General features: G+C 38.3%; 1 protein-coding gene across 9 annotated transcripts in view; it reads left to right on the top strand.

Moving 5' to 3' along the window:
* ENPP2 (ectonucleotide pyrophosphatase/phosphodiesterase 2) overlaps nt 1-22,895 on the top strand; it is a 107,120-nt gene extending 84,225 nt beyond the window's left edge. For 4 of the 9 annotated variants that reach the window (XM_058564851.1, XM_058564848.1, XM_058564846.1 and 1 more), the window contains exons 18-26: nt 54-238; nt 2,822-2,873; nt 9,469-9,543; nt 10,865-11,001; nt 11,980-12,115; nt 12,790-12,867; nt 16,034-16,166; nt 17,626-17,782; nt 22,307-22,895. In XM_058564851.1, coding sequence (XP_058420834.1) covers nt 54-238; nt 2,822-2,873; nt 9,469-9,543; nt 10,865-11,001; nt 11,980-12,115; nt 12,790-12,867; nt 16,034-16,166; nt 17,626-17,782; nt 22,307-22,477 — 1,124 coding nt within the window. In that variant the 3' untranslated portion in view covers nt 22,478-22,895. The remainder of the gene's footprint in view (nt 1-53; nt 239-2,821; nt 2,874-9,468; nt 9,544-10,864; nt 11,002-11,979; nt 12,116-12,789; nt 12,868-16,033; nt 16,167-17,625; nt 17,783-22,306) is intronic. The other 5 variants (XM_058564849.1, XM_058564853.1, XM_058564854.1 and 2 more) reach the window with 3 other exon arrangements.
* Nucleotides 22,896-23,137: the final 242 nt, after the last annotated feature.

Raw genomic sequence — 23,137 nt, 5'->3', positions numbered from 1 at the left:
CTAATCAAAAAATATTTATAAAGCACCTGGCTTCTTTTCTTTCTTCTCATCAGATCTCCTGGGATTGAAGCCGGCTCCTAATAATGGGACCCATGGAAGTTTGAATCATCTCCTGCGCACTAACACTTTCAGGCCCACCATGCCAGAGGAAGTTACCAGACCCAATTATCCAGGGATTATGTACCTTCAGTCTGATTTTGACCTGGGCTGCACCTGTGATGATAAGGTAGAGCCAAAGGTAGAAATAATCTTTGTGTTTATTACAGAGGAGCTTGTTGGGTTTAGAGCAGTGCTGTCCAATAGAATTTTCTATGATGATGTAAATGGTCCATATATTTGCTGTCCAAAATGGTAGCCACTGGCCAAATATGACTTTTAAGCACTTGGAACTAAAGTTTTAATTTTGGTTTAATTTAATTACTGTAAATTGAAAGAGCCGTATGTGGCTTCTGGCTACCATATTGGACAGCACAGGTATAGAGAATGAAGGACAAAAAGTAGAATTCACAGTGCTATTCTGTGGAGTCACAATTCCCAACCAAAGGCTTTTTCTTTTTTTCAACCTGGATCATGTGTCTATCAGTCATGGTCCCAATAGGAAACAGATGGCCCATGCAGAAGAGGTTTTTAAGGAGAGTTTAAAGGGATTGTTTCAATCATGTTTAATGAGAGGACTATTTACAAAGGCTGGGCAGGGTAGAGGGAAGTCAGTGAGGGATGGTGAATCACCCTGGGGCTAGCAGGGTACCAATCCTAGCCCTGAATAATAAAGGGACCAGAACACGGAGAGAGAGAGAGCTGTATAGGAAGGAACTGTGGGATTTGGTAGATGGGTGCAGCTAATACAATGCAACTTGGTAGGGAGGAAGGTGGGGGAGTGAAAACCCCATGTTGTCTTTCTTCTCTAATCTGCTGCTGGCGCCTCCCATTGGTGGAGCCCAACAGGAAGCCAGAGGGCAAGCTTGCTCTTTGATGCAGTCCCTAGAGTTCAGTCTCCCAGGGCACAGAGCAGGGTAGGAAAGGGTACAACATGGATGGGGTGGTGGTGGTGGTGGTGGTGCAAATAGAGACTACCCACGCATTGTCTTTGGACAGTTTTTGAATACCAAACAAACTGCAGGTGTTAAGCAATAATTTGCTTATTGAATTTTGTATTGATCAAAGAGCTTTATAGTTGCCAATCAGTGCTTCTGACAGCAAGAAATAAATAGTATTATCACACTGAGTTGATGTGATTCCAACACAGAGCAAAGAAATCTGTTACTTTTGCAAGTGTGATTTTATTATAGGTAAATGTGTGATCTTTCTATTAGACCTCAGAGAAATGGAAAATAGTTCTCCTACTGCCCTATCCCCCTCCCCTACTATTTGCTACCTTCTAGGATTCCTGGGTACCTAGGAGCCAGATTTGAGAGGCTCCCCACGGGAGGAATTCAGTTTGCTCTTCTTCCTCATCTCCTCTTTTTCTCTCCTTCCTACTTTTGCTCCTGACAAGAACCAAGGAGGCTAATGACTATAAGGAAGGTAATTCTCAGACTTCAGTTGGAGGAGCTGAGTTGCCAAAGTCAACAGGAAGTGGCCTCTGAAGTAGATTCCCAACAGAATTTTAGAGGAATCTATTAGTTATATTAGTTATATCTTGTTTTCTGAATTACCTGTCTTTTGGAGAACAAGAAATATTTTGGATATGTTATCTTAAACCATTTTAGAGGAATTCTGGGTTGTCTTTATTTTGTCTATGGGTTTCTCCAAAAGACTACCTCCCTTTTCTTAAAAAAAATACAGACATACTGAAAGGTATAGAGATTAATAAAATGAATGCCTCAGTATACACATTGTGAGAAAGAAAACATTACAGATTGAGTGGAAGATCCATTTGTACCCCATCACCCCAATCCCACCTCCTTCCTACCCCAAAGATAACTAGTATCCTGAATATAGTGTGTATAACTTTGCCATGCAGGTCTCTATACATTTACTCCATATATATGTATCTCTTAAATAATATATTAAGTAATCTTTATTATAGTTCCCTAAAATAAACTATGGTATAGTTTTGCATATACCATATATAAATGGTATTTTTATGTAAATGCTGTTATATTCTAAGTATTCTGCAATTATTTTGTTCATCATTATGTTTTTGAGATTGATGCATATTAATACATGAAGTTTTACCTCATTCATTTTTACTGCTAGTAGTTAATATTTAATTCCATAAATATACCATAATGATTTTATTCATTTTCCTATTTGAGAACATTTGGTAATTTCCAATTGTTAGTGCTTCCAAACAATGCTGCAATAGACATTATTGCAAATGTCTTTTTGTACATATATGCTAGAGTGTCTCTAGGACATGTGGGGAAGGATAGAGTTGCTGAGCCATGACTTTTCAGAATTGCTGAGTCATTACTTTTCAGCTTTGGAAAAAGCAATTTCATAAATTAGTTTGGGAATCGCTTTAGTGTACTTAGGAAATAATCAGAAATATCGAGGCAATATTCTAATTAATTTACATGTATGTGCCCAAATAATCATTATTACCAACAAGGGAGGTTGCTATCATAACTATCCACAGTTTTAAAGAAAGGAAACAAAGTCATGGAGAGTTTAAATAAGGAATTACTAGGAAGTGGAGCCTAAAATGTCAATTTGAGATAAAATGGTAATTCCTCTACAGAGCTTATGATATTGAGGAAGTTTAGGATCTTGTTTTGGATTTCGCAGGGTATTAGATAGAGAGAAGTGTGCAGGAAGGAAAGAACATTTCTGATTTGTGTTCTTTTCTCTTTTCCTTTTCTGATTTTCCCACATGAAGAACAAATTGGATGAACTCAACAAACGCCTCCATATAAAAGGGTCTACAGAAGGTAAGGAGTTGATGGAAAAAACAATCAGATGAGTTTTTTCTAGTTTTCAAAAATTGAAGAGACTTCTTATTTGCTTCATAGTGTAAGCACAGTATTTTTTACAATTCAAATTTGGATTGCAAAGTGATTTTAATATCCATCTGCCAAAGGGTATTGGTTTATCTATGTACACATGATGCCAGCTGTGTAATAGTCAGAAAAATTCCATTATCTTTTTTTTTCTCAATAACTTTTAAGCCCCAGAAAAACAGACATACTATTGTGTATCTGATGGGTCATAAGTTAAGGTGCTGGTAAGGACTTCTATGAAGAGAAAGGAAGTCACAATTATAAATAATAGCAGCTGCTACCTGTACTGAAGCTCACGTACCTGGAGAGGCAGTGTATGTATTGTCATGGGGAGAGATACACAGAAGGAACCAAATCAGAATTCTCTCCCTACGTAAGGATCACCTTGAGCCCTAACTCATTCTCCTCCTACTTTACGTACAATCATAACATGCATATATTAGTCAACTTTTGCAAGCTTGTGACTCAAAAAGAGAATCTCACTGATTTGTACAAAATGTGAGCAGAAGCGTTACTTGCTTACACTTCAGTATGCTGACTTTAGGCCAAGTGTTGCTCCGCCCCATGTGTACTCTTTATTCTGGAATCCAGGCTAAAGGAGTAGTAGCCCCTACCTGGGACATGCCCATGTCATGGCAGAGGGAAAAGAGTAACGGCAGAACCATGAAGTGGGTCTCAATGCTTCTGCATTTATGAGGCATTTGTCACTACCATTCACGGTTTGCAGGTGAAAGCAGAGCATATGAAACCAATGGAGTAGAGAAGTATACTCTTTCCACAGGGATGCTGTCCTGAAAGTCACATGGCAATAAGTAGCAGTATATAGTCCTTTACAAAGGAGCAGTAAATAATTAGGAACAATAATGCAATCTACCACACAAGCTCTTCCTTCTGGTTTTGAAATTCCAGAAAATTAGAAGAAAATACAAGAGGAGGGAAAGGCTCCTATGCAGGTTACTACAGTAGATGGGATAGCATCTTGTAACAGCAAGAGAAGGACTAAAAGTATATGAAAAAGCAGATAGAAATCAAACACAGCGTGCCCAAGTCATGCAGTGAAGATGCACATAGTCAAATTCTCCTGAGAGCATTACTTGAGTTATTAGCTTACATGTGGTTCTGTTTATCATATGTGCTGTTTCCAATCTGATTAAGTAAAGGTTGAGGAAACTAGTAGAAGATTTTATTTACTTGACTTATTTTCCCTCTTTATAAAGATTTTCATCTTCATCCTTCTTCCCTTTCTGCATCACCACCCGCCCTCTTCTCTCTTTGATCATAGAACACACAGACTCTTTGGCATGTAATTGGATGAACACAGCTTTGAAGAGAGAACTTAGTTGGTGGAAGGTACATAAATCCTTCACAAATGCTAGAACTGATCTGAAATGTTCAACATCCAACCTCTAGAGAACTACAGTGTCCTTCTAATTAGAAAAATTGGAACATTGCCAGAGTCAAAGGGTGCAGAGTCTCATGATTTGAGTTTTTCATATAGTCAATTACTAAGGCAGAGAAATAATACTGAGATGTTTCTCTTCTAAAAGTCGCTAATGAAATAGTTAACTATGATAACTTTTAATGGACTCTTATGTTTCTGCTGATTCAAGCTCTGGCTATTCATGGTACTCAAACATTTCCGTCTGGGGAAAAAAGTCTGCATTTAGTTTGTTGGTGGCAGTGTGCTCATGTGACAAAACCAGTTCCACAGCTCAGCATAAACAGTAGCCTCAACCTTCTAAGCCTGAAAATAAGAGCATCTTCTAGGTGAATCACTGACTTTCAGGGCTGGAAGGAGCTATATATAGTCAGTGACCTCACGTCTCCATTGTTCTGCTCAGAGGTGAACATAAGTGTCTTATTTCCAGATGATTTTACCTCACTGAGGCTTAAAGTTTATACACTTTCATAGAAATGGCCTCTAATGGGTATTTGGTGAGTGCCTGCCCTGGGCTGGGAACCAATTTCTCTGAGACATTTGGTTCTGTCAGCTGTGTTACCGATAGTTTTCAATGTATGACTTCACAATGGTGACATAAAATATTAGGGGAGGATCACGTTAGCACATCTCCTTGGTCTGCTCATGGCCTAGTGGGACAGCCTTTAATGATACAAGAGAAACTTTAAAACTATTACATGAAATGAAAGTAATTATTTATCCTTGTCTTATTATGTTCAAAGCATTTTCTTGTTTAGATTCTAGAATACGTATAAGCCTCGGTATTCTGTCTCCTGTCTCTCTTTCTCTCTCTTTCTGTCTCTTGGTTTTTGTCTGTCTCCTTAACGGTCCTATCTCAGTCATTTCTTCAGCTGCAGAGCGATGTTTTCTTGGTCTGAGTTCTTTCAGGTCTTTATGGTGTTTCCTGGGTCATAAATCTAGTATCCCACTTGAAATATTCAATGTCTGCTTCACTAGAGTAGAACCTCATGAATTCATGTGTGTGTTATGTTCAGAGTAATTACTTCCCCTTTCTGGATATCTCTGAATATATATTGAGGCTTTTAAACAATTTTGTAGACCTAAAGTTCTATACAAATGTAAAGTTGTATTATTTTTATTCCTAGTTTTTTTAAACACACTGACAGGTAACCAATCTTTTCAGAATAGACTACGTGCTGTGCACATTCCATTTGTCATATTCATATGTGGCTGTTTTAATGTCATATGCCCTAAAACCACTCATATGTCTATACAAAACATATGTGTAAAATCTGTACATTCCAGTAGTGAAACAACCCAAGGGATATTTGAGGTAACAAAAGAGAAGTATATTAAATTAATCTTAGGCAATATATTGCTATAAATATTTAAACTGTTATAGAATGAAGTCTTTTACTAAAATGAAGAGGACAAAAATATATAATCTTCAAAAACAGTGATCTAAACTGCTTGCTAAAGCCTTTATGTTTCTAGATATGTGGTGAATTCTGGATCTAATTGCATGACTGTTGTTATTTTTGAATTATATGTGATTAATGTCTTGGCAAACTTACTGTTCAATGAAAACTTGTTTTTTTGAGACATTGAATCAATGGACGAATGAATGAACAAAACGAAAAATATTGAATCTCTCATAGCAAGCAATTCTGGCACTATAGCCAGGTCTATATTTCACTGTAAGAATAATTGCACTATTTATTTTCACCTTAGTCTTTTTTCTATTTACATTGTTATAAAAATGTTTTATGTTTTCTTAGTCAGGTTAGCATTCACCATAATCTTTATGAAAAAAGGAATTAAATATTATTTTAACACATATATATTTGGCTCTTTATCACACACAATGAGAAGTTAGTTTGGATAGAAAAATGACTTAAACTTTAGTAGTTCTTGTTAACTTGAAAGAAAAGCCCCGAATATGACTAGAGAGGGAATCTGCTCTGTAGCTCTTTTCAATTCTGAAATGTTTCTCATTTTTGTTATTTCTGGAGTTGTTAGCTGTGCTAGAGGAAGAAGGAGATATACCTGTGTTTCTCTATGTGTGTATCCTTGTGTGTGTTTTGGGAAAGATTTGGAAGAAATCAATACAGAATATAATTGTTTATGATTTATAGTAGGATTCAAGACGAATTCAATGGAATAGACACTGAATTTTAATAACCTTTACCTACCAAAATTCCTTACTGATACTGAAGCAGAGCCTATGCCATTTACTAAATCACAACTACAACTACTTTGGGTCAAGACTGAGCCAAGTGTTTTATATATTTTGCCTCTAAATGGCACAACATCTCAGTGAGATTTGAAGCTTTGGGAGGTTAAGTTACAGAATCACAGAGCTATAAAGCTGAGATGAGATTTGACTCTTGTTCTATATGATACTAAAGCCCTTTCCTCTATAAAAGCTTCTTATTCTAAGGGTTAGAACAAAGAGAATAATATGTCAGGAGAGAATCTCTGTGCATATCAGGGTTTGGAAGTTGTTTCTGAAGTATTCGATGCTTTGGTACAAATTGCTATCCTCGTTAGCTTCTCAGCGTGCATGTCTCAGGCAGAACTCACGCCCAGGGGTACTTGGATCTTCATTCCAATACGCCCTCCATTAGAATAATCCAGCAGTTGGCATTCCACTGGAGACTGCCCAAAAATCTGAGAAGAAGAATAATGGACCAGGAGGATGGAGGCCTAGATTCTGGGTACTACTGTGTAGGTGAATTATCTTGTACAAATCATGAACATCCAGTCCCTTCACCAGTAAAACGGAGATGATATTGATCTGCTCAGTCTATCTCCTGGGGTTATATTGGGCAGGTCAAATGTAGAGAGCCAGTTCTTGAGAGTCATAAAGAACAGTATCTTTTAAAAGTGAAAAAAGCGTTTATTTATTCAACAAGTGTTTACTAAGTAGAGATTATGTGCTTGGCATTGTTGGAGGTAGAGATACAATGGTGAACAAAACAGATAAAGTCTCTCTCCTCATTAAGTTATTATTTTATTGTGAGATTTAGCCAGTGGATGAATTACAACATAGTTTTAAGGATTGAGGTAAGAAAGACGAGGACACTGGTAGAAACATCGAATCTAATTCCAGCGGAGGTTGACATGGCAGTAAATGATAGTAGGCACTTATAAGGCAAAGGAGGACAAAGCATACAGGAAAAGGAAAGACCTTGGGTAGAGATTTTGTGGTAAAATGTAAGCATATTATTGTGGGAGTGAATGTTTTCAAAAAACAAAAAAGAGGAGAGATTTTCATGTGGCTCTCAAGTCAGCCAGCTAATCTGTGGGAATATGAATCAGGAAGCTGAGAAGGGAAAAGAAACACAAACTCTAGTCTGGATGACCAAATTTTCGAACACAAAAAGAATGAGCGCTGGGGAAGTCCACACCACTTGAAAAGATTTGCCTCACAGTATTTTGCCAAATGTGGTATCTGGAGGAGACCCTTGGCGTGTACCAAAAATGCCAGAGACTATTGTAAACAGGGAACTGGGGTGTGGAAGAAAGGCTCCGTCTGGAATTCCATGGAGTAGGAACCCAGCCTGGTTCCTACTGGAAAGACACGGGCTATACTAGATCCATATCAAGAAATCACGAGGACCATATTTCAAAAGCAGAGGCATGCAGGCTCGTCTCCAGGGTGGCTGGTCTCTAGATGAAGAGCTTATGTGTCCAAGGACTGAGATTCAAGTCCACTCCTGTGGCTGGAGCAGGAACTTTCTGCTCAACAGAAATGCAATGGATGGCTTGCTCAAGATGTCATAAGGAGTAACAGAGTCAGGCTGTTACCAAGAACCTGTGATTCTTTGATACTCTGATAAACTGAAAAAGGAAGATCTAAATTTTGATTCTAGATGTTAAATATTGTGTTTCTTACTGCAAAGATTAGATGAAACTACTATGCTTCAGGAAGACCCAAGTAGCTTCTTTGTGTCAGTGGGGGAACTTGGTTGGATTTTAGGAGACTGTCAACACTGCTACATTTTTTTTCTTTCATGTCATATATGCCCAGTTAACAGTTGAGAAAAAATTAGTCAGGTAATGATATATTTGTGCTCCACCTATGTGCCAAAAACCACAGTTGTGCATAATAGCTTAGAAGCTGTGAAGCCCACATTTCTGAAGAAAATTGAGTCTATACATGGAGAGCAGAAGAATGAGTAGAGAAGGAGAAGCTTACCTGGGGAAATCTTTCAGGAGACAGTGAATCTTAAGATGTCTCTTCCCACCTTGTCCCCTCTCTCCCTGTCCTCCTCATTTCTCTTCCATGAGGGCTGAACTATGTGACCATATTATTTGTCATCCACTTTTGAGTGTGAAAAGAGGGACAGTTAACAGCTATGCCAGGGCAACAGGCATGAATCGGAACATGGGGTCACCCTGGCTCAGCTTCTTATGCTCTGTAGGAACTGCACTGATGCACCTCACCCCCATCCATGGCATTCCTCATGCTGTGTTCCCATCACACTCTGTAAACATTTCTGATACAGTTCATACCATATTGGATTTTAGTTCTTTGTCCCATATTTGTCTCTTTCATTGAACTGTGAGCTTTTTGAGGGTAAGAGTTCTATCTTAATTATCTTTGCCCAGTATCTCTATTCTATAGCCCAAGGCCTGGCACAAAGAAGGTACTCAGTAAATGTTTGATGAGGGGGAATACAGTAAGGAAAAATCTGAAGGGAGATAGGTGACAGGACTGATGGAGAAGTTATTCTGGATAGAGAGATAGGGAATCACGTGTATAAGAGCACAGAGCTGCTAACAACAATCATGAACAGAGTGTTGCAAATAAATCAGCCTTCATGGAATGGCGTGTTATGTTGAGGAATGCCAAGAAATAATGAGGCCTAGAAGGGGGACCAGAGTTGGTGGAGTCTATAGATTGTCCAAGACTATTTGATGGCTGCTCTCCGGAGGGGTGCTGCATAGAGAAACATGGTTGCTCTTTTGTTGTCCCCTCAACGGAATAGATTGGATGCTAGGTTTGCATTTGAGTTTGAAGGAATGTGTTTGGTAAGCATTAAAACTTGAATGATAAAAAAAGAATAGCTTCTCAAAGAATTTTGATACTTCTGCTTCCAGCTGAAACCAGGAAATTCAGAGGCAGCAAAAATGAAAACAAGGAAAACATTATTGGAAATTTTGAACCTAGAAAAGGTTTGGTTTGAGTTTCAAAGGAAAGTCTGACTTGGTTAACTGCCCCCAAGTACTACTATTATGATTTGCTGGCTTTTTATTTGTTCATTATATTTCATTCATATAATATTATCATATTATGTTCTAATTCTTAGGAGTGGGTCCCCAAATTTGGCAGCTTAACCAAGGCTTCTCCATTTCCTGCAATGCTGACAAAGCCAAATTACCCAGAACAGGCTTGTGCTCTAACAGTGTGGGCTGCTTTGCCTCAAATCAGCAGTTCTACTTGGGAGGGTCTTGCAAAGTATTCTACAAAGCGTTTTCTCTGTTACTTGCATAGAATGGTAATACTTTAATTAAAGCAACATGTATACATAATTTAATAAGTGATTGCCAGAGCAGATTTTCTCTAGTAGAAATAATAGTAAAAAATTTTTTGATTATCACTTAGGGAATTGTGAATTGCCTAAGCCTCAATCTCTAAATATTTTCGTCTGTAGGACCCCAATTTCCAAGAATCTGTGGAAGTTCTGACTTTAGCCTATCCAAAATGGGCAGATCAAGCTTCGGGCATCTATTGTGGGGGTGGAATGAAGGTTTGCTCACTAAACTCCCACGTCTTCTTTCTAAAAGAGTAAGATTTCAGACCTTTTCTTTTTTTTTCCTAAAAGGAGAACTTTCTCTTGAGGGTCTGAATCTACATTCTGGGGTCCTAACTGAGTTCTTTGATGACCACCGCTCTTCTATATTTAAAGGACCCTCTTGAATGCCCACTTATTTTATCTATACATGTTCCTTTAAGTTCTTACCTAAAGAGTTTTCCTCCGTGTGACCAAGCTGCTTACTTTAAATGCACATTACTACTCACTTTTTGTGCTAAAATAATGCATATTTGAGTTGCAGTTTGCAAATAATGATCAAAGAGTGCCTTCCTCTTAATTAAATCATTGGTTAATTTGATGAGCCTTTTCAGGGGTCAAATGAAGGAATTCTACAAAAATCCAATCCTATTGACTTCCCATTCAGCTGGATCATTTCAAAATTTACTACATATTATTTCCTTCCTATACAGATTGAAATTCTTTACAACTAAAAAAGCATTAAAATAAATGTGGCATTTACATTGTAGTTTTGATAGCTGTAAGCCTTGATCCATGCTAAGGTGATCAAATAAACCACAGTACTGTTAGGAAAACTAACTTGATTAAATTAAGGAGAAGGAGCTACATTATTAATAAGTAAGCAACCAAATTGTGGACAACTTGACTCTCTTCCAATATTTCTTTAACATTTGATATAAAGTTTAATATGTGTTTAACACAGCTAATTTTTTCTTTCCTAGAGCGACACCTCCTCTATGGACGGCCTGCTGTGCTATATCGGACTCGATATGATATCTTATATCATACTGACTTTGAAAGTGGTTATAGTGAAATATTCCTAATGCCACTCTGGACATCATATACTGTTTCCAAACAGGTCATTGAGAAAATTGGGTTTTATATTCCTCAAGTAATTACATTCCTTGCCTTAACATAATGATTGTTTGCCTAACAGAATTTTGTCTTAGAAAAGATTTTAATTTTTCCTAATGAGGAAGAAATCGTATGTTGGATCTAATTGCAAGATACTGTGAACTAGACTTTATTCAGTGTTCTAATAACTTCATGGTAATATGTTAAATATCAAAGGGAGTATATTAATTCTTTTAGTTTCTTTTACTCTGCTTATCATTGCCAATAGTTACAGAAGCCACCAAGATTTGGCTGTTTGTTTTGACAGACTTTATTTTTTAGAGCAGTTTTAGGTTCACAGTAAAATTGAATGGAAAGGATGAGTCCCTATATACGCATGGGTCCACACATACACACCCTCCCCCACTATAGCATCCTGTTTTTTAATAAAGGTTTTATGTTGGGGTTTCAGTTTTGGTGAAGATGAAATTGGTAAGTTTATATCAGGAATTATGAAAAATTATTTGGAAGTTGTTTTTAATTTCTGAATTCAAATGACTACTTCCCCAAACACAGCTTCATGTTAATTTTTACTGTGTGCACATATATTTGCTCAGGCACATGCAATATACATACAATTTTTTTTAAAATGGGGATATGTCTATGTTATTTTACAGAGTGTTATTTTTTAAGCTGTCTTCTGTGGAATCCCATTTATCTTCAACAGGGGGATTTCTGCTTTATATATTGTTGTTTTACTTAAGACTTTGATGAAAGAGTTCTGCTGTTAACAAAATAAGAGTTTGAAAATTACTTGCTTACTATATTTAAAACTGAGACTTTTTTTAAGGAGTCAGAATATTAGAATATGAGCTATCGAGAAAGCTAGAGGGGTTTTGATTCTGGCTGTTCATAACAGAGCAGTTCTGGCTTCAGTATTGCCCTGTTGGCTAGGTGTTGTCTCTGCGATGGCATTACTGAATACCTCTGACTCACCACACAGGCTGAAGTCTCCAACATCCCTGATCACCTGACCAATTGTGTCCGGCCTGATGTCCGCGTTTCTCCAAGTTTCAGTCAGAGCTGTTTGGCCTACAAAAATGACAAACAGATGTCCTATGGATTCCTCTTCCCGCCTTGTAAGTTATAGAGTATCAGGATCTGACCATTCTAGAGGGATGTTATTTTGTGGAGTCTGGAATGTGAAACTTGGTATTTAGGATTTCAGTGGTTTCAGGTTTTCTTCAAGAGGGGCACTCAAGAGATTGAAGAGATGAACTTCTATGGAATCCTTCTAAAATCAGCCAAAAAAGAGACCAGGTTGCAGAAATCCTGTTCTCAGGGGAATTCTGAAGTGCAAGGGAATATTCTGCGTGCCCCCTCACATCATTAAATGAGAATCTGAAAGTGAAATAGTAAATCATTAAGATATTAATCTTTTAAATAATACTATAGAAATGATCTCTTAAGAATACATAAGGCCCTTTAATTATCTCTCATTACCTTCATGACGCTTTTTTTAAAGTCCCAGTTATACTTGTGATATCAAGGAATTCTTTTACATAATACTTAGTAGAACCAAGACTAGGTAGGAAGGAAAAGCATTGTAAAAATTTTTGAGAGTGAGCTACAGAGTGAAGGGAAGAGACTGAGTGGGAGAGAATGTACGAAATGCTATATAAAGGAGGGAATGAATAGGAATAAAAGAGTAGATCCATTCACTTCATGCTGTTTGGACAATTTTAGAAGATTACTTTTTAATTGATGTAGACTTTGATAAGTAATGAACACTATTTGTTTTCCTAATGTTTAGATTTGAGCTCTTCACCAGAAGCTAAATATGATACATTCCTAGTAACCAATATGGTTCCAATGTATCCTGCTTTTAAACGTAAGTCCAATATTTACCTGGTAAATTGTTATTTGTGAAAAGAAATATTTCTAAATTTACCACTTACCTTTTCTACCTCTATATTAATTTTAATAATAAAAATGCCTTTCATGTGTTTAGCCTTTATAATTTTTGAAGATCTTTATGTAAATTCTCTACTGTTAATCCAAACTATGAATCTGTGAAGGAGGTTGGCAGGTGGTTTATAGTTAAGAAATTGAAGTCCCAAGAAGTGACCCAGGTCGTGAATGGTAGAAGCTGAACTAAACGAAGTTTGTGTTTTCCTTCTAATCTGGTGTTCTTTCTAATTCAATGCTCATTATGTTGGTGATTAAAAAAGAGTCTTCTCTGTATTTTGGAGGCTACTTGACATTTAACAGCATCTGAATATTACAGTAAAAGCTGCCAGCACCTTTCTCCTTTAGAGTGACAGTGATGATGTATTCTGAATGTTGACCCTGAAATCCAGCAAAAGCCTAATTGTCTTCTGAATCATCAAAGTATTAAATTCAGATGGTTTTAGGGCTATGCAAATTATCTTAGTTTCTTTGAACACTCATAATTTCTGTGCACATGACATAAATATTTGTGGATGGTAGTGATGCTATGAATGGTATAGACACAATAAGCCCTGGCCCAAAACTGAGTTCTAGTCTCTGGAGTGGGATCATTAGCTGTGTGATCATAGAAATGCCATTTAACCTCTCATTTGCAAAATTACAAGAATTGATTGCATGACCTCTGTGGCTTATATGGATTTATGACTTAATTGTTCTATGGCAAAAATAATCATTTTCTATTTCTGATAACAAAGAATTCATTCATTCACCCATCCATCCATCCATCCATCCATCCATCCATCCATCCATCCATCCATCTATCCATGTATTCAAAGATAGAGCATTATGGTGTAGCTTTTACCTTTCTTTAGTTCATTCACGGTGAGCAGACTTATATGCTTGTAGAAAAGGTAGGAAAGGAAGTCACCACTACCTAATTCCACTTGGTAAAGGAGCACTGAGCTGTGTTACAAGACTCTCAGGGCTGAAATAAAGTCTCCAAATACGAACAAGTGATAGTGAAGTGCCATCTACAGTGGCAGAACTCCCCAACTTGACATTGGTGAAATGGCCAATGTGGTTTAGAGAAAAAAACATTTATTTGATGTCGTAGGTAGTAAATGAAGGTTTATTCAAAGGTAGAATCCATTGCTTATGAGTGAAAAATTCAAGTATGCTTTTGAAAGGAGGTTTCCTGGTTCATTCTCAGGCCCAATTGAGAAATGTTTCAGAAACTCACATAGATACATTTATCATAATATTACATGGAATGCAACTTCATTTAATTTCCACAGTCAGGGTTTCCTGGATTCCTTTATTCTTTATTGATGCCTTTTTGACCAAGCAGTAATAAAGGAAACGCACGGTACCACCCTGAGGCTGGCATGGCGAAGTGCCTTTCACAGAGAGCTCGCTGTTCTTCGCTAGGGGAATGGTTTTTTCACATGCTGCATTTCTGTGGGTTTGGCCCTTTGACTGTTCTCATTGTTATTTCTTTTTCTCTCTGCCTCTCCAAATTTTATGTTTAAGTTAACATTTGAACTCTCCCACTGTCCTTTTTTTTATTACAAACAATTATCTATGGTATTTTGGCTCTGGTGGGCTGCTCTGTCCTTTCTATTCAGAGTAGAGTGTCAGAAGGTATAAAGAACAGTTGAAACACTATGAGAAAAATGTTGATAACTTCTTAATAAGGGAGATAGGAAGTGATAATAGCCTGAACCTCACAACCCCCACGTAGAATAGTGCGTGGTAAGTTAAATCTAACGTTTCAGAACCAACTCATTGTGTGCCTTTTCTGTCCTCTTCTGTCATTCCCTTCTTTTGCCTTTCCCTTTTTCCTTTCTGCTCTTCTTGTGCCTCTCTGATTGGCCATAATGTAAATTGGAGCTACGGTGAACAAAGATGTCTTCTCCAGAGGGTGACCTTGAAAGTGAGACATGAATAATGGAGGAGAAATCAGACGTGCACAGAGCAAGGAATGAGTTTTCCAGGCAAAAGAAAGAGCAAATGCAAAGTCTTAGTCTGAAACAAGTTTGGCAAGGTTGGGGACAGGTAAAAAGCCATGTACCTGAGGGGGAAAGAGGTAGGAAGTAAAGTCATAAGAGGTAGGCGGGGCACCACGGTGGAAAGTTGGGATTTTATTCTAATTACAGTGAGAAATCATCTGGGGTGTTAGAAATGGGTGTTGGAGAGAGTGTGATACAATCTGATTCATGGTGTAAAAGGATCCATCTGGTAGAGAATGGGCTACAGGGAAGTAAGAGTTTCTTACAAGGACCCCAGAAAGTAGTCTTTTGTAGTAGTTCATTGCAGAGAGGATAGTAATCTAGACCAGGGTGGACGTAGTGAAAATGGTGAGAAGTGGTCAGATTTGGATGACTGTGATGCATTTTAGAGCTGGTGTTGACAGGATTTGTTCATATGTGTATGAAGTAAGGAGAAAAGTCAGGGATGACCCCTAGGATTTTGACTTGAACATCTGAGTGAGTGCGAGTACCATTAACTATGATGGAGAAACTGAGAATTGGCGCAGGATTGGGAAGCAAAATCAAGAATTCTGTTTGGATTTTGCTCTACGTGATTATTAGGTGTTCAAGTGGACCAGGAGATGGGTGGTTGGGTAACATGTCTGGAGCTCCATGGAGAGGTCAGGGCTAGAGACATAAACTTGGGATCTAGCATATCTGCGAGATCATGAAGGAAGAGAAAGTAGATTAAGGCCTTTTTTCAATTTCTCACAAACACCATACTTCCTTTTTTGTACGTATTGTTCCCTCTGCCTGGTATGTTCTGTCTCTATCTCTTTGCCTAGGGAACACCCACTTATCCTTCAGATCTCAGCTCAGTAGCCACTTCATCAGCAAATTCTTCCCTGACTCGTTGGGCTAGGTGAAACTCCCCTACCAAGGTCTCCACGTCTTTCTCTTTGCTGGTTCACAAATGACACACACACAGCTAATGCTTTAGGATGGATTCTTCTCAAGAATCACAACAGCTCTATTGTCTCTTGGCTTGTGACGTTTGGCTTGTAGAATGCATCCTAGAGAGAATTTGGCCGGAGCAAGGAGTTTTGTTCATGAGGGATTGATTTTGTCTTTGCACAGGAGTCTGGAATTATTTCCAAAGGGTGTTGGTGAAGAAATATGCTTCAGAAAGGAATGGAGTTAACGTGATAAGTGGACCAATTTTTGACTATGACTATGATGGCTTACATGACACACAGGACAAAATCAAACAGTAAGTTTTCGTTTCCACTCAGTGTGTGGCTTTAAATTCCAAGATCTCACTTAAGGCTATTTTTCAAATATTCACGTACTAGAGAAGAGCTGATACTCCTTAAATCTTTTGCTTTTTGAATCTCCTTGTGATTTCTTCAGTTCTTTTAGACCTTTGAATAAACGTGGCATTGGTGTTAGAATGGAATTGGGTTTTGTGCAAATAAATGCACTTTTCCATTCCATGAAAGAAAATATATCACAAGATTAAAAATTTTTTTTTGTTTATTTTTCAACAACTCTTCAGTGGGAAGATGATAATTTTCATGTATCTTCATTATTTGGAGGGACTTTTGGAATCCCTTAGATTTTCTGAGTCAGTATATCTCAATAAGAAATTGCATATAGACTTTGGTCAAATCTAGTTTCTATCTCTCTGTGGTGCTATTGAGGATATGAAAGGATAAGATATACTCTGTTCACAAGGAACTTAACAGTCTGGTGGAGAAGGCAAGTAGATACAGATACAACAAATTCATGAGAAATCATTTAATTTTGTACATGCATGAAAAAATCAGAGCAGCACAAAATATGAGGGTTTAATTATGACTTACAGATAATTAGAGAACAAAATGCTATTTTTTCATATAGATAACTAATAAAATAGAAGTTATCTCACTCCCTTTCCAGTCATTTGTAAGAGAAATTTCATTTTAATTGTACATTTATTTTATTGTTGATCATTGTTATAGTTTTTAGCCCAAATTACATGATCAGTTCAATCATAATTTCAGTATTTTGAAAATGATTACAATTAAGATAATAGAAAACCAGGTAAGGAATTGCAATTTCTGTACTTCACTCTACTGGAAAAGACTTTTTATACCTCTGGACTCATCACCAGCACTCAGTCCTTAGTATTTCCTTTAGTAAGTGACTTCTCTGTACCCAGTTCTGGATCTCATTGTGGCTTGAAAGGGCTATTATTCCCCTAGCTCCAGTGTCTCCTGTCTCTGGTCCATTTTATCCAACTCCCTGAAAGTTATCTCCCCGAAACATGGATCTCACAATGACACTCCCTAGCATAGAAAACTTCAGTGCAGCATTACTGCCTAAACAATAATGCCCAAACTCCGCAATGTGGCACTCAGAACCCTCCAGAATTTGGCTCTTACTGACTCTTCCAGCCTTACATTTCTACTACACCAATATATTCATCATGTCCAGCATCCAAGTCTTGGTTCAAGCTGTTTTCTTTGCCTGGAATATCTCTGTCACTCTGCCAGATTGAGAGAAAAAGGAGGATTGCAGGCAGCAAAAACATTATGTTCAGAGATAGAGAAGTGGGCTAGCGCTTAGAAGTGAGAGTGATACAATTGAGTGGGAATTAATTTCAGTGACTTCGGCAATATTCGTTGGTCACCATTTAGAAAAGAAAGCTACTACGTCGGTTAGAATTGTATTTCGCCTTCCTGTTTCAGGTACGTCGAAGGCAGTTCCATTCCCGTTCCGACTCATTACTACAGCATCATCACCAGCTGCCTGGATTTCACTCAGCCTGCGGACAAGTGTGACGGCCCCCTCTCTGTCTCCTCATTCATCCTTCCTCACAGAGCAGACAATGATGAGAGCTGCAATGTGAGTTCAAAGACAGAGTCCTTTAGGATTTGCTTACATAACTCATCTTTGTTTCTTAACCAGAACACACTTATAAAACATTTTGACTATACAGCCAAGTGGAAAGAAGAAATGACCCAAACAAAACTTTGCTTAACACTTGGGGACTTTGTGTACTAATGGCATTTTATTTTTCAACGTAAGGATATGTGTGGGGGTGTGGGTGTACATTTAATGTAATTTTGTGTGTTCAGTTTTGACACGTGCTAAAAGTGCCCAAATGTTTTTAGTTTTGCAAAAGACATATATGTTTTGTAAAAAGAAAGAGGAAAGTAGCAAAGTTTTGACAATTATTGAAACCAGGTAAAAATTCACAGGGGCTCATTATATTATTCTCTCTACTTTTGTGGCTGTTCAAAAATTTCTATAATAAAAACTTTTTAAAAAGACACACACAGGAATATATACTTTACAAATCAGATTTTTATTTGCTGCTAGTTATGAGGGCAGTTGTAACAGGTCACCCTACTCTCACGTAGCACAGATGACTCCTGATTCACTTATTCTTACGTCAAGGCAGGATGGCATGATGCAAAAGCCCTGGGCAGGAAGGCAGAGCCATGCTGTGTGCTCCTGGCCCTGTACTAATTCTGCACTCAGGGACAAATCACAGAACTCCTCCAGATCCCTTTAATGTGATGGAAAGTCCATGCTCCAAGGTTGATTTCAGGAGTGATAGTCTCTATGATTTCGTTTTGTAGAATAGAAGGCACAGGGATATAATCTACAGAAGAAGGTTTTCAGTCAACAAGCATACTCAAATTCCTAAATTGTACAACGTACTCAGAAAGAAACAGTAGTGTGTTTAACCTAGTCACTACTCCGGGCAGCTTTCAGTGGGGGAGAGCACATGAAACAGGTAGAGAAATGGCTGCACTAAAAGGCAAAGGGCCAGAAGAGTAGCTTCAACAGAGATTATCAGCTTCATGGACAAGGTAGCTTTTGGCCCCTGGCTTCAGTTGAGGCTACTAATCAGAAGGTTGAGGCTCTGAATATCCAAAGCAAATAAGGGATGCAGGAAAAAAAAAGTAGAAATATGAAATATGACCAAGGAAGCTAATTAAGTTTGGCCAGAATATTGGAAATGAGGGTAATAGTTGAAGATAATGTTTTACAAGTTGCGTGGAATCAAATATAAAATAACTGTAGTAGTAATAGTAGTCATGTCAGCAGCAGTGGTACTTGTTACCGTTTACTGAGTACATGTTACCATCCAAGTGCTGTGCGAGTCCTCTACGTATATTATTTCTAATCATCCAGTTACCCTATTAGCAGGTATCTATGATCTCCCCCGCTCTCTGTTCATTAACTGTTGAGAGACCTATAGCTAATAAAGGAAAAGTATGTTACATGATTACCTGGTTAGTTTGTAGGAGAGCAGAACTTTAGATTCAAGGCCTCTGACATCCTCTTTCAAAATTACCAGATTTCAATAGTGGTATCTTGGGACCTTAAGAGTTTTTCGTATTGCTCAGGCGTTAAATAGCCACGGAAAATGTTTAAGCATAAGCGCAACACTTTAGGCTCTGCTTTAGGGAGATAAATTTGAATTTGAGGGGATCAAGCATGGTGCTCAAAGGGCTTTGCCAAGATTCACGAGATTGAGGTAAGCAGAACTTGAACTGGGGTTGTGGTCTTGGAAATTTAAAAAGGAGGGCAGAAGGCAACGAAATTATACTGGAAGGATCAATAAGATCTTATAATTAATTGGTTGGGAGGTGGGAAAGCAAGGGAACTGCAAGTGAGAGATGAGCTTATTGGCCTGACCTGCTCAACTGTTTGTAACGACGAGAGTAGCTCATGCTATGCCAGGGGGATGGAATGCCTCTGTGTAACATGGTATACTTTCTTTGAACTTCAGTTTTACTAAAAACTTGTTATGCAGAGGTAAAATTTTAGCAAAAAAGTAAACACGTATATTATGGAGTGAAATTCAAAATTGCCATGCATTTTTAAGATAAAGCAGAGACTACAAAGAACATTTCATATTTAAAGTAGGCCATTTAAGGTACATCGAGATATTCCTAAGGAGTGTATGTTCAAGTTTCTCTGTCATTAGGGGAATTTGATGAGAGGAGAGTTTGAAAGGTGTTGTTCCAAACTCAGTTGAAAGGGAGTTCTTTAGTCACCCCAAATTTTACATTTGACAAGTGAAATCCACTAATGTCCTCACAGGTCTTCCTCTCCTTCCTGGTTCCTGACTCTGCACAGAGCTGAGAGGTATTTCCAGTAGAGTTCATGGCCAGCCTACTTCTCGCTGGAGAACCCCCTGCCCATGTAGAAACCTGTTCTTGCTTTGAAGTTCACTTAAAGCTGCTGGGGGCTTGAATTCACAAACTCACTTGGGAGAAAGTCAGGGGGAAAATGCAGGTGAAGAATGAATGTCTATAGCAAGGAAGACAGTAAGCAAGTCCATTGATTGTGCTTTTGTTTGCGTTAGTGTTCTAAGTTATTTAAAGTTTTTCCTTTCCTTTCTCCCTTGGTGCACATCAACTTTTATTTGAATTTTATTCGTTTTGCATTTTGCACTAGAGTCTCCCTCAGCAAACACTTCTGTGGATTGCCAACTAGCATCAGGCAGAAGGCATTTTCTTCACGTGTGACATAGCCCAAGACTTCCTAATGACTAACTAGAGGCTAGATTTTTGCATGTGAAGACCAGAAGAGAATGCCTCTCAAATGAAATTGGCAAATCACTTCACAAGGAAAGAAATAGCGAAAGACAGATTTTTCCCTGAATTCGTATACTCCCAGCTGGCTATTATTTAAATTAGGAAAAACCTTTTCACCCCTTGTCCACAGATTCAAATGACTGCATTTACAAAGGAAAAATTAGACTTACTGACCATTGAAAAATCAAATAAATGAGTTGAATATGAAAATTTTCCCAAAATACAGCTTCATGCTTGCTCTGCTTACTCTGAGGGGGTCCTGACCCATTTGGAGACCTCCTACTTCGTTAATTATATGGTCGCACTGAGGATTGGTCAGTACCGTTGTGGGTAGAGTTATATTTAGGTCTGTCCTTTCCTGTGAATCGCAGAGATCTTGGTTAGCTTGGGTTAGGAGGGTGGGGCATGGAGGGTTAAAATCCTTACTTCCCCAGCCTGCAAAGCAATTTCTTCCTATTTCTTCATTTTGCCTGGGATGGCCAGGCATCAGTTTCCTGAACCAACACCCTCATGGTACATATTTAGCACTGGCACAAGCTTCTGTAGCTCCCTGTCCAGGTCTGTGTGGGTTGGAGCTTTCCGAGAAAACCCATTGCAGGTTCTTGGACTTTGGTGGGTAGTTCATTGAGACCACTAGCAGGAAGAAAGTTGGGCAAGGGCATGCCTGAACATTCTCGGCCCTGGGACACGCAGCCGCCTTTCAACTTGTAGAAAGACTCTTGGAAGCCATTGCATTCCCAAATTCCTAGGGCATTTGGGAATGAAATTATTTGCAAAGGCCCTCCTGCCTTATGTCTGCTAATGAAGGTAGGCATCTCTCCATAGTTCTCGGAGCTCTCAGATCTCGTTTCTTCTCTCCATTTCCCTCAAAAGTGAAAGATCTTTTTAAATGTAAAAGACTGCTTTGTCTGGATTACTCTTTGGTTTCGACTTAGGCATGAGATAAATTGTTTGGTGTGGGACATCTGAATGTCTTCCATCTGGAATTTGTGCCAACGAGGCAGTTCTTGGCGAGTAGTTAAGACAGAGATTTCTTTCATTTTTTTCATGATGCTGTTTTCTTACTTTACTTTTCCCCCCCTTGTTCTTCCCTCTTTTTCTCCATCCCTCCCAGGGAACTGCTGAAGTCAGCATGATTATCTTTGTGAACCAATGAAGAAACTGAGGTCTAGAGTGGTCAAGTAGCTTGACCAAGGTCTCATAGCCAGGAAGTGGAAGATCCACAATTCCAACCCAGGCCTCCTGGGCCCCAAAGCGCCAGGTGTATCAACTGAGCTACTTCAAGTTGAACTCATTACTCAAATATCAATTCCTTGCATCTAATAGATGATATAGTTGATGTAGTGGGTTCTTCTGAAAGACTGGGAATGCACACACGTAATTCTGTGCGCTTGGCACAAGCTCTTCACTTTCCTTGGGGGGGAAGGGCATTCTAAATTATTCGTACTCTGTGCTCAACATTGCAGTTTGCGGAGAAAAGAAACAAATGATCGAATTCTCCAGGGCCTTTGGTTTTCCTAAGTTTGATTTATGTTCTGAGAACCCATTGAGTCAAATATCCTTTCACGCCACATGTCTCGTTTATTTGGTACAGCTAATTGCTGCTGAAAATGTTTACAGCCCAGGGCGGGTATTTGTGGCACATTACCGATGGGAATGTGGTCGAGTTGCGGGGAGGCCGGGAAGGAATAACATGCGTTGGCTCTGAGTGCAAGAGTACGTAGAAGTCATTTGTGGACTTGAGGCAAACTGACCATTTGGAGAACCTCCTCTGGAAAATTCTGACTCTGATTGTATTCTGTTTCCATTGCAGAGCTCAGAGGATGAATCAAAATGGGTAGAAGAACTCATAAAGATGCACACAGCTCGGGTGCGGGACATTGAACATCTCACCAGTCTGGATTTCTTCCGAAAGACCAGCCGCAGCTATCCAGAAATTCTGACACTAAAGACATACATGCATACATATGAGAGTGAGATTTAACTTCCTGATCATCTGCAGTGCAGTCTCATCAACTGGTGTATATTTTTATATTGTTTTTGTATTTATTAATTTGAAACCAGGACATTAAAAAAAAGTTAGTATTTTAATCCTGTACCAGATCTGACATATTACGCCTGAATGACTCCACTGTTTTTCTCTAATACTTGATTTAGATAGTCTTGTGTTCTGGGTAGAGCTTGTAATAAATACTGCAGCTTGCGTTGTTAGTGGAAGCTTCTAAATGGTGCTGCATATTTGATATTTGCGTTGAGGAAATATTAATTTTCCAATGCATAGTTGCCACATTTAGTTCTGTACTGTATCAAAATACTGATTTTGTAAAGTTGCATTCATTTACTGTTAATTATGACAGACATATTTAAGCCTTATAGACCAATCTTAAATATAATAAATCACACATTCAGTTTTTTTCTGGTTTTATTTGGCATTTATTTCACTTATAAATTAGAGTGTTTGCTTCTGATATATTCGTGTATGAAAGGTATACACTTCCTGTGTCAAGCCCTCTTCCTAGTTGAATGTAGTTCACATAGTTAAAGGGGCATCCTTGATATTCAGCTACAGTAGCCTGGATGGTTTAGGTACATACCTATGAGAAATCAGAAGGACAGAGGGAAATGGAAACCAGAACTTCTGAGT

The sequence above is a fragment of the Diceros bicornis genome, chromosome 21 (assembly GCF_020826845.1).
Source record: "Diceros bicornis minor isolate mBicDic1 chromosome 21, mDicBic1.mat.cur, whole genome shotgun sequence".
NCBI lineage: Eukaryota > Metazoa > Chordata > Mammalia > Perissodactyla > Rhinocerotidae > Diceros > Diceros bicornis.
Note: the sequence above shows the minus strand (reverse complement) of the source record. Positions and strands in the feature narration are given on the sequence as shown.